Source organism: Denticeps clupeoides, chromosome 3 (genome assembly GCF_900700375.1).
Source record: "Denticeps clupeoides chromosome 3, fDenClu1.1, whole genome shotgun sequence".
NCBI classification, from domain to species: Eukaryota; Metazoa; Chordata; class Actinopteri; order Clupeiformes; family Denticipitidae; genus Denticeps; species Denticeps clupeoides.
Window position 1 is genome coordinate 8517938 of NC_041709.1, and position 14125 is coordinate 8532062.

General features: G+C 42.7%; 2 protein-coding genes across 2 annotated transcripts; both read left to right on the forward strand.

Annotated features, from left to right (window-relative positions):
* The first annotated feature begins 637 nt into the window (after positions 1-637).
* On the forward strand, positions 638-2896 carry LOC114786514 (transmembrane protein 233). The gene is made up of 4 exons (XM_028973684.1): positions 638-741; positions 829-1067; positions 2002-2136; positions 2267-2896. The coding sequence occupies exons 2-4, from the start codon at positions 885-887 to the stop codon at positions 2276-2278; spliced, it is 330 nt and encodes a 109-aa protein (XP_028829517.1). The 5' UTR covers positions 638-741; positions 829-884; the 3' UTR covers positions 2279-2896.
* Positions 2897-7616: 4720 nt separating this feature from the next.
* LOC114786405 (BCL2/adenovirus E1B 19 kDa protein-interacting protein 3) lies at positions 7617-12945 on the forward strand. The gene is made up of 6 exons (XM_028973515.1): positions 7617-7774; positions 8873-9029; positions 10251-10341; positions 10703-10779; positions 11762-11905; positions 12248-12945. The coding sequence occupies exons 1-6, from the start codon at positions 7732-7734 to the stop codon at positions 12294-12296; spliced, it is 561 nt and encodes a 186-aa protein (XP_028829348.1). The 5' UTR covers positions 7617-7731; the 3' UTR covers positions 12297-12945.
* The last annotated feature ends 1180 nt before the right edge of the window (positions 12946-14125 follow it).

Consider the following 14125-nt stretch of genomic DNA (forward strand, 5'->3'; position numbering starts at 1 on the left):
GACTGCCCTCTGGCTATGTATTTTATGTTGTTGTTTTTTTTTTTTTCTCCTCTGGAAATTTCAAATTTAAAATTCCTAATAAATTATTTTAAAACATTCCACTGATGTCTGTGGCTTTGGCTTATTTATGTCATCATCACAATCACCTAAATAATACAAGAAATGGAATGATGAATAAAATGTTGGAATCTTGTGTTCTATGTGTTCTTGAAACTCTGAGTGGATCACCAGAGTCCTTTTGATGTGAGGTGCTGTGGCGCTTCACATGACCCCTTCATCTCATTTCCTCTCTGTGATAATCCATCCCTTGGGCATTCACCATGATGACATCTGTACCATATCACTAACCCATGACTGTCAGTCTCACCCATCCCCCATCCGGATGCCTGATGCATGAAACTGCTGGCAAGCAGTACCTGAACTGGGAAACCCATGTGCCACCCAAGATAAAAATCAGCCTTGAGGAGCAACTCCTTCATTTTATTTAAGTAGTTTTCACTTTCAATTGTTCATAGATCTAATGAAATAGACTGTGCGCGGCGATGTAAAACCATTGTAAATCATAAAAGGCCCCCCTTGAATGATAATCATGCCACAGGACACACGACGGGTCATCGTATCCCAACACCTTCTGCTGGCCTGGGTTCAACTGCCATCTCATTTGGAGTCTGCCTTGCTTTCCGCACCCCACAGTAGCCCCCTCTTTCAGTGCTGCATGGAGGGGTAGTAATTGCCTAGAGGGTCAGGTCATCCTGCACCACACCTTTAGATTCTCGTCTTAAACACGTTTTCAGCTTTCAGGAATCTTCTGTTTCTCCTTCAATATAGCCACAAAGTAATCACGCCTGGGGCTCAGGTCTCTTGGGAGTTTAAAGTCCGGGACGATGGCACTGGGAATGTTCCGTGCAGATGGGAAGAGATCACTGCATGGCAGCGTTGATCTGGATCGTAAGTGGGAACATGAGGGTCCACCACCCCCTCTCCGCAACTACCTGGTGTTCACCATCTTCACCTGCTTTTGTCCTGCCTACCCTATCAACATTGTGGCTCTGGTCTTCTCTGTCATGGTGAGTGCAAAGCATTCTGGGATGCTAGCATCGTGATGTGGCTTTGAATACCATGCTTGGTTGCACATTTCTGCTCAACTCCAGTATAATCAGTTTTTATATATATATATATATATAAAATTAGTAACTACAGTTGTTGTTAGCCTATTAAAAATGTGTATCTGTTGACGTCTGCGAGGTATGCACCATAGGCAAGTGTGTAAAAAAAAAAAACACACTGCCTCAATATACAGGATCAGAACCTGTGAATGTGTGTGTGTGTGTCTGTGGCAAGAGTTGGTTTTAAAATAGTAACAGCGTCATGGTTTCCTGCAAAAGCAAGTCTTGATCTGTCAGTGTGGCGTACGAATTAAGTTCATTTAAATAAGGAGAAGCAGGCACTTACATGCAAAGGAACAGTGGAGGAATTAAATATTTAATACTTAATTATTTGCAAGAAACTTAACAAGGAGATTTGAATCATATCTTGACATTTACATTTGCATTGTAGTATCTTATATAAAGTCTAAAAAAAAAAAAAAATGATTGGGACCCAGGGATGGAAAGCTGGATTACGTCTTAAAAAAAGTCTTATGGAAAATGCATGATGAATTCAGCAGCTGCCTGAGTGGCAAGGTTGCATTTCAGTGTTGTCTGGCCACACTGCTCCTGTTGCACACACAGACGCACATCTTAGAGAGAGGTGTAATCTAGCTGCTCGGAACCGAGTTGAACATGTTTGATTTCCTCACACTTAAACAGACCTAATTTAGTCCTGCTGACTGGTACCAATCTTAACAGGGTGGACACAGGTCACGCTATTGACATTTCTTGGTTTGGAAATTTAAAATGCATTACATTACATGGCTTTTAGCCCACACTATAATATATAATATATTCTATAATGCTCAATACACTGCAATGCACTGTAACACTTTGTTCCGTTCCCCCATAGTCGAGGAACAGTTATGATGAGGGGGACTATGACGGCTCACGGAGGCTGGGGCAGAATGCGCTCTATGTAGGCATTGCTTCCTTCATCATCGGACTGGTCATCATCTGCATCATTATCACTGTGCATTTAACAGGGGTAATGCAATGTGCATAAATCTTCCTGACACGACAAACATGTCAGAGCTTACAATGTGTCTTTCCGTGTTTTTTGCTACTTTTCTTGCTCAATTAATCAATTTAATGACTTCTTTCTTTCTCTTTCTCAGAACGACATTTGAAGGATTGGGATAATTGGTGCTCACGGTTATGAGCAGACTAACTAAGCTGACTTCCATTCAGCTCTTCGACTACCTGGCTCAATTGCATGGGCAAGTCACTGAACGGATTACATCCTAACACACAGGTTCTGTGCAACATCAGCAATGTAAATGTGTAGAATATTTTACAATGAAGATTCAGATGAATATTAGATAAGTATGTCCAGCGTAAGAAACTCCCGACAATATTGATTTAAAGAGTTTTTTTACTGTTTAATATATTTACACAACCATTTATCATATAGAGCTGTTGTTGTGCAATTTATCAGGAAGATGTAGCAGGAATCGGAGTACAGACATAGGTCAGACATACAGATATGGTGGCAGAAACCAAGGCTGAGTTCCCCAGCTTCCCCTTCTTCTGCAGGCCCCATGTGCCAGGACGGGGTCTGTATTTCAATACGTAACATTAGCACCGACCACTGGCTAAAAATAGGCCCAGTTTAGGCCTTTCAGATGTCATCTTCTTGTCAGTGTCTTTTTGGCCGGGTGTGTATTTTTGTAGAGTGTGTCAGACATAGGGCACAATAGATTAGATTGATTCAGGTAAATCCAATAAACGTATTTATTTATTTGAAATTTTCTGGTTGGTCATTTGTTTACTGCTTATAAGTAAATGCATTAAGAATAAAATGTCTCAATGCAATAAACTGTGATTAAATGGTTTTGAGGTTTCATGGTTTTCATGACAGAATTCGAATACATTTGGTATCCACCCCTTCAGAGCAGCGCGTGCTGCATCCACAATTCATGCAAATGTGGAATCCTGCTGAGAAAACAGCCGTGGCACAAGTGGAACGTCATCATCTGTATTCTGACCCAACACCGTGACCGACTGGAAGCATCTTTGCCTATGTTTTGCTTTTTTCCTTGCTCGATGCATGGATGTGGTGCACCCTCTGCTGAGAGGAACAACACGCTCCCATTATAACATGGCCCACTTATTCAGTAGGGGGAGGAGAGACAGGTCAGTCGATAGCCGTGAGAATGAGCCAGCACTGGCTTCAAACAGAGAGTTGAGGGCACACACACACACACACACACACACACACACACACACACAGGCCTCACCTGTATTTCAAAAGGGAAAGCCTGACAACATGACAGTTTGGGTTACAGGAAGGTCACAAGAATTGTCTGAAGATCAATAATTCCTTCTGGAGTCCTATGAAGTCTTACAAAGCCTCATGAAGTGTCTCCAAATGCTATACTAATAAAACTTGGCAGCGATGGAAATCAGTTGCTCATTTTACTGCCATCCCCTTTTTAACTTGCGTAATGTATTCTTTAATATCCTGCCCTGATCCGGTGGAAATACTGCCGGGTGCATTATCAGCGTTCATTATTATGAGCAATTTCCATTTTCAGGAAAACACATTTTTCATCAAGCAGATGAAAAATCTTATACAGATATACATTTAATGCAACCAGAATACACATTTTATTTTCTACTGCTTTCAAATCATTAAATTTTTATTACCATTTTATTTGCATTTCATACTGAACTGTAATTTTATGTTTCATTACTCTTTTGTGGGGTGTTTTTTTTCTGTTCTGTCCTTAATGCCTTTTTCATATCTGCAATCACCCCCATGTATGAAATATGCTACATAAATAAACTTGTCTCACCTTGCCTTTGTAATGTTAACCTGCATTGCTCATACTGAAGTTAAAGGCATTTCTGAACAGTTAGCTCATGGCAGTGAGCTGGTTGCACTTCCATACAAATAACACCTACTGAATTAACAAAAAACAAGATAAATAAGTTGAAACTGAAAAAGCAGAGTGAGTTCAAATGTGGAAAACAAAATGGACCAACAACTCCTATTTGGTTGTGAAGTACTAAACCTAGTTTTCACAGAACGGTTTAAAATGTTTTAGAATTAGATTATGATGATGGCAGTGGATATCTTATTATCTAGCAATGCCTCTAATAGAGAAGCTGGTGTTCCTGTTCTTACAAAATGTTTATCATAAAAAAACAAGCAGTAACTACACAATTTGTGGTCAGTGAAACCATTTTCCTCTCATTTCTTTTGAAGATCTTCTGTAGTCCCATACAAGCTCCTCAGTGCAGGATTCCATATCTGTCACTAAAGTAAATAAAACAAATATTTATTTTGACTTCGCTAAGGCCCTTAAAAGCAGTGACTTAACATATATGAAATATATATAAGCACATTAATTGCAGCAATAAAATGCATCTCTGCAGTTTATAGGTGTGGTCAGCCACCATTTGAACTCACAGTTACATCAAAGGTCTATTCGTTTCTGTCCTATTTGTAAATTTGGTCAGGTCCATAAATATTGGGACATTACACAATTACACAAATCTTTTTGGCTCTATACACCACCACAATGGATTTGAAATGAGCTTTAATTTGAGGGTATTCACACCAAATCAGGTGAACGGTGAGTTTTTGTGTACCTCCCACTTTTTAAGGGACCAAAAGTAATGGGACAAATGAACTATTTTTTAAAACAAGAGAACTCCGCATATGTTATTTGATCACATGTATTACATATTTCCACAATTACAGTGACTGGGACAGGTAGCTTTGGCCCTGACCTGGGCTGTATCTACATTAAGAAGTGGACTGATGAGGTACAGTGTACGATAACAAACTTAATGAACAAGTGGTGGTGCATTCATCTCCCACTCAAAATAAATCTTCAGGAGAGCATTATTTCCATGGCAAGCGGGATATTTCGCTCCATTTCTGCTGGTCCCTAGTTGTGCAGTAAACATATCAACAGCCCCATCGTGTGGTAGTACATGCTAGTACAACAAAATGAGAAATTCAAATACATTCTGGGCACTTGCCTGGTGGCACCGTAGGAAACCAATAAAAGAAAGTGACACTGAGACCATGATGTCCATGGAGAGACCAAATAAATACAGCTTCATTTACCACTGTAAAAAAGTTAGGTACATTAAAGTAGCAATGTACATGATATTCATTTACAACATTAAAAGCATTTTCACAGCAACTTTTTTTTTTTTATCCAGGTGTAGATGTATTTTTTTCACAAGGCTATATGGGTCAGTATTTCTGCATATTAAAAACAAACATGGGAATCCACATTTTCCCCAGAAACCAGTTGATTTGTAAGCCTCTATATGGGCCGGGGAAGCTCCTGTCCCTTACGTTGACTCCATCCCTTATGATGGGTGCCAGCCAGGGCACACACATGGCAGCCATAACGTGAACAACAGGGTGCAGACAAACGTGTGCATGCAGGACAACCAATCCAGGAGATTATCCACCCTGCTATTAAAAGCTCGTTCGAGGTCAGGTGATCCCCAAATGGAAAACAACATCAGAAGCTGCACAAGCTCTTTGTTTTCTATATGTGCTTGATGTATGGGTCCTCTTCTGCACCTGAAGACCACACAGGTTCAAGCCTGTGTCCTTGAGCAAGAAATTTAACCCTGAGTGTCCCCAGGGGACTGTCCCTGTAACCACTGACTTTGTATAAAGACGTCCTCAAAATGCCCTAAATGTAATGATGTAAATGTCACCAGCAAAACTGTTACAGGTCTAAATTACTATTACTATTATGCCAAATATAGAATTGATTGCATTCTATCACACAGGAGAAAATCATCTGGACGTGAAGCGATTGTCAATGTGTAACACAGCACAGCACATGGTGCACAGCTTTTAACCATCACCCTTGACGAGCAGTGGGCAGCCATGACAGGCGCCCGGGGAGCAGTGTGTGGGCATGGTGCTTTGCTCAGTGGCACCTTGGCGGATCGGGATTCGAACCGGCAACCTTCTGATTAGGGGGTGCTTACTTAACTGCTAGGCCACCACTGCCCCACATCTGGCCCCATGGAACATCTGGACTCAACCAGTATAACCACCAAGGACCAGCATATACAGGTGCTGGTCAGATAATTGTATAATGTTTACATTAATTCCACACAGACTGGTACATTCCAAGTATTTATTTATTTTAATTTTGATAATTATAACTGACAACTAATGAATTCAGTACGATTCAGTATCTGAAGACCAATACAAAGACAATATTTTTTAAAATCTTGGCCAACTGAAAAGAATGAACATGAAAAGTATGCACAGCACTCAACGCTTAGTTAGCAATGATAGTGGCCTTCAGCTCTTCTGCATTGTTGGGTCTGGCAAATCGCATCTTCCTCTTCATATACCCCATAGATTTTCTATGGGGTTAAGGTCAGGTACCTTTGCTGGCCAATAAAGAACAGGGATACCATGGTCCTTAAACCAGGTACTGGTAGCTTTGGCACTGTGTGCAGGTGCCGAGTCCTGTTGGAAAATGAAATCTGCTTCTCCATAAAGCTGGTATGCACGAAGTGCCATAAAACTTCCTGGTATACAGCTGCGTTGACCTTGGACCTCAGAAAACACAGTGGACCCACACCAGCAGGTGACATGGCACCCAAACCACCACTGACTGTGGAAACTTTACACTGGACCTCAAGCAACGTGGATTCTGGGACCCTGATTTACATAACTTCGGAGACCAGACGAGACACTTCTGACGCTGGCTTGTGAATTAGCCCAAGAGTGAATTAGCCCAACCCTATTGGCTGCCAATGCTACACGTCTGTGCGTTGTGGTTGTTGAAGCACTGACTCCAGCTGCAGTTCACTCTTTGTGAATCTCCCACACATTTTTAATGGGTTTTGTTTCACAATTCTCTCCAGGGTGCGGTTATCCCTATTGCTTGTACACTTTTTTCCCTACCCTTTTCCTCTCTATTAATGTGCTTGGACACAGAGCGCTATGAACAGCCAGCCTCTTTTTTTGCAATGATCTTTTGTGTCTTGTCCTCCTTGCACAAGGTGTCAATGGTCAATCGTCAAATCAGCAGTCTTCGCCTATGGAACTAGCCTGAAAGAGCATTTAAAGGCCGTTGGAGGTGTTGAAACCGGAGCCGCCAAGGTGCCACTGAGCAAGGTACTGTCCCCACACACTGCTCCCCGGGCGCCTGTCATGGCTGCCCACTGCTCACCAAGGGTGATGGTTAAAAGCAGGGGACACATTTCGTTGTGTCACCGTGTGCTGCGCTGCGGTGTTTCACAATGACAATCCCTTCACTTTCAGGCTCATATGACTGGCACCTTTGTGAAAATCCACCATGAAGCCCCGATCACCACTCTTGCTCCTACTGGGGTCTCTCTCTCTCTCACCAGATGCATGTGACGTGGTGGCTCCGCGTCGCTCCTCAGATGTGTTTACTTCCGACACGTGGGCGGGGGGAGGGCGACCGGAGATTAGCGCGCCGCTGACTAACGCGGATTACGTACACCGCCCGACAACACTGACGCGGGCGGGGAGGGTAAAAAAAAAAAAAAAAGGTAGAAAGATCGGCACCAGAAACGCGGCGCAGTGTCCGCGATCTTCCTTCCGCAGCGTCCTGCCATGTCGCTGTCCGGGTCCCAGTCGCCAGAAGACTCTTTGCACGGTAAGCGCGGGGAAGGAGGACGGGCTGCCGTAACAGGACATGTTCCGTAACAGGACATTTTCTCGAACAAAGGATCGTTCCGTGCCGTGTGCGCGCGCCCGTGCCGTGACGTCACGCCCTGTGATGCGTTCATCGCCCCGTCGCGGCGTGTAGGTTTAATACGCAACATTTACCGAATTGTTAAGAAATAAAAACCCGACCATTGTTCTGCCTGCTAACACGCGCTGTAAACCGTATTCTAGTAAGCCAATTACTAGAATAAACTGATTCCAGCAACGCATCTAAATACAGAATCCGCAGAGCAGAAAGGCTCCGGACCTTTTAATTAAAAAGACATAATCTGGCTTTCAAACAGCTAATCCCGCTGTTGTCTAATTATTACCTGTATGTAGAGTAAATTGAATTAAGTGCAGGTCTTTAATCTTGTTGAAGATGAACTCGGTGCTGCTGAAGGCCACACAGGGATGTTCCAGGCAAACTGGCAACGAAGCCAACAACAACAACAACGGATAGTAACATTATTAAAAATTCATTGTGGTTATGACTATAGTGAGGAATGTAGTTAATGTAGTTATAGCACATTGGCGGTAAGGATGGCTTCAGCCGTTAATCTTTCTTTTCACAACTGCACAATCGTGGCAAGGCCGCTGGATCCGGGGTTATGTCACTACATCTCCCAGGCGGAAATCTAGGGCAATGGTTCAATTTTACCCCCAATCCTGCTTACCCCACTGACTTCACGCCAGCACCCCCACCCGTCCCTTGTAATATTTCACTGCCCCCTTGTTCATCCCCCGTGGCTTTGTTTCATTCAGTGCCGAGAGTGGGTGGTAGGGGGGAGGGGGGGTAAATGCTTAATCTCCCACCAAAATAAAACCTTACGTAAGCGGCCGCTCTGCTTTCGCCCTATAGTAGATCTGTCATGTGTTCATATAAAAACAGGGGTAAAGTAATAACAGCATAACACAACAGCCCTCGAGGTCAGTGCCTTTTCTCGGTTGGGTGACCTTGTCAGTTTAGTCTATAATGAAAGGACCCAAAGGTTGACAGTGTCTGAGAGTGCGGTTGTTACGACCGGCTGTGCCTTCTCTCCGTCAGGGTCATGGGTGGAGCTGGAGGGGCTGGTGGCAGCAGCGGGCCACAGGGAGAGCCTGACAGGACAACAGAACACCATGTCCTCCCTCCTGCAGGGGGAGCTAGAGAGAATCCTGCAGGAAGCACAGCTGGAGAGTGAGAGGAGTAGTCACACTGACAGGTGAGAATGTGTGTGTTTATCAAGGCTCTAAAGTCTGACCCTTCTCAACAAGTTCACATGCTCACACGGCACACATGGCACAACACGTTTACAGCATAGAAATTCGTACAGCGTGTTTTACAAACGAATCTAAGCTTTCAGATTTAAGCACAAATTCCATGAATGCGTAGCGGAGAGAATCTGAGTGCATGATATGGAATCAGGAGTCTGGGAACATGCACAGATCTTCCCTTTACACACACACACACACACACACACACATACATATATGTACAGTACAGGCCAAAAGTTTGGACAAACCTTCTCATTCAATGTGTTTTCTTTTGTTTTTCATGATCATTTACATTGGTAGATTCTCACTAAAGGCATCAAAACGATGAATGAACACATGTGGAGTTATGTACTATGTACTAAAAAGGTCATACAGTATGACCTCTCACTGCTGCTACTGACTATGGCCCTGTGCAATATCCTGGTAATGAGCAATTATCAATTTACCCAATATGTTTCACTTATTTTTACTGATCAAAGCCCTTACCCCCTTATTTATCATATTTGTGATGCCCTTGCATATACCCTCCATGTCTCTTGTACCTATATACTGTGTATGTAGTGTTTTTATATTGTTTTCTTTTTTATCTTGTTTTTCTTGCATCTTTGTGGTATGCCAGCTAATTTCATGAGAACACTGAAAACATGTTTTATATTCTAGTTTCTTTGCTCTGGTTACTGCTTTGCACACTCTTGGCATTCTCTCGATGAGCTTCAAGAGGTCGTCACCTGAAATGGTTTTCCAACAGTCTTGAAGGAGTTCCCAGAGGTGTTTAGCACTTGTTGGCCCTTTTTGCCTTCACTCTGCGGTCCAGCTCACCCCAAACCATCTTGATTGGGTTCAGGTCCGGTGACTGCGGGGTCTGCTTTTTGTTAAGTACATTTACATTTACAGCATTTATCAGAGGCCCTTATCCAGAGCGACTTACAATCAGTAGTTACAGGGACAGTCCCCCCCTGGAGACACTTAGGGTTAAGTGTCTTGCTCAGGGACACAATGGTAGTAAGTGGGGTTTGAAGTACATAACTCCACATGTGTTCATTCATAGTTCTGATGCCTTCAGTGAGAATCTACCAATGTAAATGGTCATGAATATAAAGAAAACATTGTATGTATGTGTGTGTGTGTGTGTGTTTATTCCACAGTGAGTAAAAACATTTTATGTTCAGTCCACCACAGGTGGTGACCCCGCAAACCTCTGGCTCACCACGTCCAACCAGCGAGGGAGGCAGCAGCAGTACAGACTGTGTCACCATACAGGTAATGCTTGTGTTTTCAGAAATTCTTCCATGTCATGCCATTTGCTATGCTATGCATATTAAATTGTATTGTACTATGTTGTTACGCTTAATCATGTCCACGTATATTCACTTTGATTTCCTGTCTCTGTACTATCGTTAAATGACATTTTTTGAATGGCTGTCTCAATGATTTACAAATCAATAGATCTAATCTATGTCATGTCATAATGTTTTAATTTGATTAAATTAGTTAACATTATGTTTATGTCAGTTTTCTGATTTCTGTGACAAGTGATTATAACTTAGCTGGGTCGTGTCATACTTATTTCATTCAGTTTAATTAGTTACTGTCCTTTTGGTACCTCTTCTCTGTGCTTCAGTCAGATGACGGTGACAGAATGGTGAGTTCTGACTGGGTTTGGGACTGGTCCAGTCGACCTGAGAACCTTCCTCCCAAGTAAGGCCAATGTTCTTTCTCGGTTTTCTATTTACTGCTTTGGATAAATTAACCTTGTGCAAGTGTTTTGTGGTTGGGCCAGACATTAAGCAATTGCTTATGTAACCATATAAAACTTTTTTTGTACACACTCCCCCTACTTTTTGTTCTTAGTTAACAAAAGCCCCACTTTTGTAAGACTTTGCATGTTCAGCTGTGCTCTCAATTGAAGTGGGAGAAGAACTGAGAGTAATGTGCTCATTTCATTCAAGGGCTTGCCAAATTGAAGGGGGTAAAGCAGGGGAAAGGTCCTGAAATGCACTTTAGAAATTTCATAATGGTAAATACCATCGTCGGAAGCAGCAGGCTTTCTCAGTGAGCAGATGCATGGCGGAGGACGGTGCGAGCATGTGACCTCAGAAGCTCCTGCTCATGCACATGAGTGTAATTTGTAAGAGGATCACTGCATGTGCAGACAGAAATAAACTGCTGCATGGTGTGACTCAGCCATTCCTCACTCAGTGGCATTAGGGCCTAATGGAAAGGGTGTGTTGATTCTGATGGAACTGGAATGAAATTAATGGCCAAAGTTTACCTTGTCCCCTCGTGAAATAAAGATAGTAAACAATAGTTTGAGTCCTTTTTATTATTCATGGCCTAAAACTGACCTAAGTTTACAGTCAGGAATATACAGGCCTTTTCTGTTAAAGATGATTTCTTGCCACTGTTTCCAATGTGTTTAGTCAAATGAAATAATTTAAAGAAAACTCAGCCATGGAAGTCAGCCACTGATAAATAATAAATAAAAAAGGAGGAGACAGAAACTAATGACAAAGTCATAATGAGAAGATACAGCAAACTAGCCCCGCCTGCTTGGAACCGGTTTAAATTCTGAGCTGTCAGGAAAGCACGAGAGGGGCACTCAACACATGCTTTCACCAGCGAGGAACAGTGCATCCCGTGCATCTTTAGCTCGACTCACCTCTTCCCACGCCTCCCACAGGGAGTTTGTGTTTCAGCATCCAAAGTCAGGCACGCTCAGCGTGAGGAAGAGTGAGGTGATGAAGAGGGGCCTCTTCTCCTCCGACATGCTCCTCATACTCCTCCCCTCCCTGCTGGCCTCGCACGTGCTGACGCTGGGGCTCGGGTGAGTCATGTCTGCAGTGAATAATGGAGACCCGCTGATCACAACGGGTGCTGGAAGTTTGAACGGCTCGGTTTCTGACGCGCAAATATTGGATGTGAAGGGGAGTGGAAATTCCAGATGCTCCCCAGCGGCCAGTGTTTGGACCAGTGTGTAACGTTGTAGTTCCAAATCTCGCCTTGCCTTCATCGTTCAGCCAAAAAAAATAAATCACTGAAAAATATCAATGGTTTACATGATTAACATAGTTGTGCACAATTTTTGTAATTGATATTTTGATGTTTTACAAATAATGTGTTTTGCTACACTTTCAAAAATCTTGCTTTCTATCTTGCTCTCTTCCAGGATCTACATTGGAAAGCGTTTAGCCTCTTCCTCGTCCAGCACACTGTGACCCATGCTTCCATTTTACTGAGAGTCCCTGCCAATAGAATCCCAACCCAGTCACCCCTCCTGGCCACTGTCTGTCTTTGCCCACCTGTTTTGCCACGAGAGTTTCAGAGTCTCTCTGGTGTAGCTCCATAAGAGCCTTGCGAGTCTGGCAGTGTAATAGGACCTCTGTATACCAACACCCGTTTTCTGTCACCTCTATATGGCACCTCCTTAGATCCCCAGTGTCCTTTGGTGAGCAGCATAAGTCTGAAACGTCTTACTGAGCCATGTTCAACTGAGCTGATGAAGGCTTGAAGGGTGAGATTGTGAAGATGAGCCTGTACACAGAACATCTATACATTTAGAAATGGAGAAGACTATACGGAGTGGCACAATATCAGAAATGAATCAGAACTTCAGCCGTGGTAGGAGTGCTCCAGTCCTGAGGGCCCATATATCCCAACGTATCTAAATCCCCATTCCACATAGGTAGAGAGGGAACGAGAGTTGATGGTTTTGGGATTGCAGCAGCACACTGACAGTAATGATCAGCCACTGTGTGTGAAAATGACAGTGACTCCGGTTGGCAGAATGTGATCGGCTGTCCAGAATGAAGAGGTGTCCCACTTACACAGAAAATGACCACATTAAACTTCACTCCTCATACCTTGGCTCCTTCTTTGCCTCTCAGTCAATGACCTACACCTACAATGACTCTATATAATATAACCAAATGTAGTCATTCAAGGTTTTGTTGAGTTTACAATGACTGACAATGACTCAACAAAACCTTGAATGACTACATTTGGTTATATTATATAGAGTTGGTTACATTGTAATCAATAGAAAGATGAATAGGTATTCATATTTTAAAAAAATTTAAGTGACACGCAGGTGTCTTGCCTGTATGTAGAACACGTCAGTAAACCTCAACAGGCAACAGAGGGCGCTAGAGTGACATTTTATATGCTCACAGAAAAAAAAATTAAAACATTTTTTTTGTGGTTAAAACTGAAAAAGACAATGTGCTACAAATTGTCTTTTTACAGGTTCAAAACATTTGTTATAAATGGGATTTCAATCATTTAGTGTTATTTCAGCAGCACAGCCCAGATTGGACTATCCAGAGGACGGTCAAATAAGTAAAGCTCCCAAAGTGACCAGGCGTCACTGGAGTTTGCTTCTAATATTGTGGTTTTAATGCATGAAGAAATTAATAAGTTATTAATAAGTGTTTCAAAACAACATTCAAAGGCAGTTGACAGAGCAATCCCCAACCATTAGAAGGGCATTTTTTGAGGAGAAATTGCCTTGCTGAACAGCTACACGCTCTTCTACAGCTTTGTTGACACGAGCAGGCATAATTACAGCAACTAGCGAGTTTCTGTAATGCAAATAGGCCCATTAATGAGGCAGTTTTTGCTTCCATTTTGCACATAAATTGTCCAATTTTTACCACTGTATTTGCACAGTCAAGCATAAGGATTCAGATCCTGAGCCACTCTGAAGCACAAAAGAAGAGTGTTTTGTCAGTCTGAGACCATGGGATTAAAAGTGCATTGTGAGCTGGAGTTTAATGAATATTTTATCACTGGGATTGTAATAAGAATCGTTGGTGCAAATGAAATGGATTCAACAGGACCTGACTTGTCTGCTGATTGATGTGTTATCTCTGGGCTACTTCGAGACTGGAGGACGGGAGGGGTGCTGAGGCGATCTCCTGCATTTCTCCCCATCCCCCTCACCATTTAGGACTCAATTGGTAGGTAGAACCTCTGGGATGAAGGTCTGTCAGAGTTTTCTCTATCACTGGGGAAAAGAATTTTCAATTTTCTCTTTGTATTCCGGTCC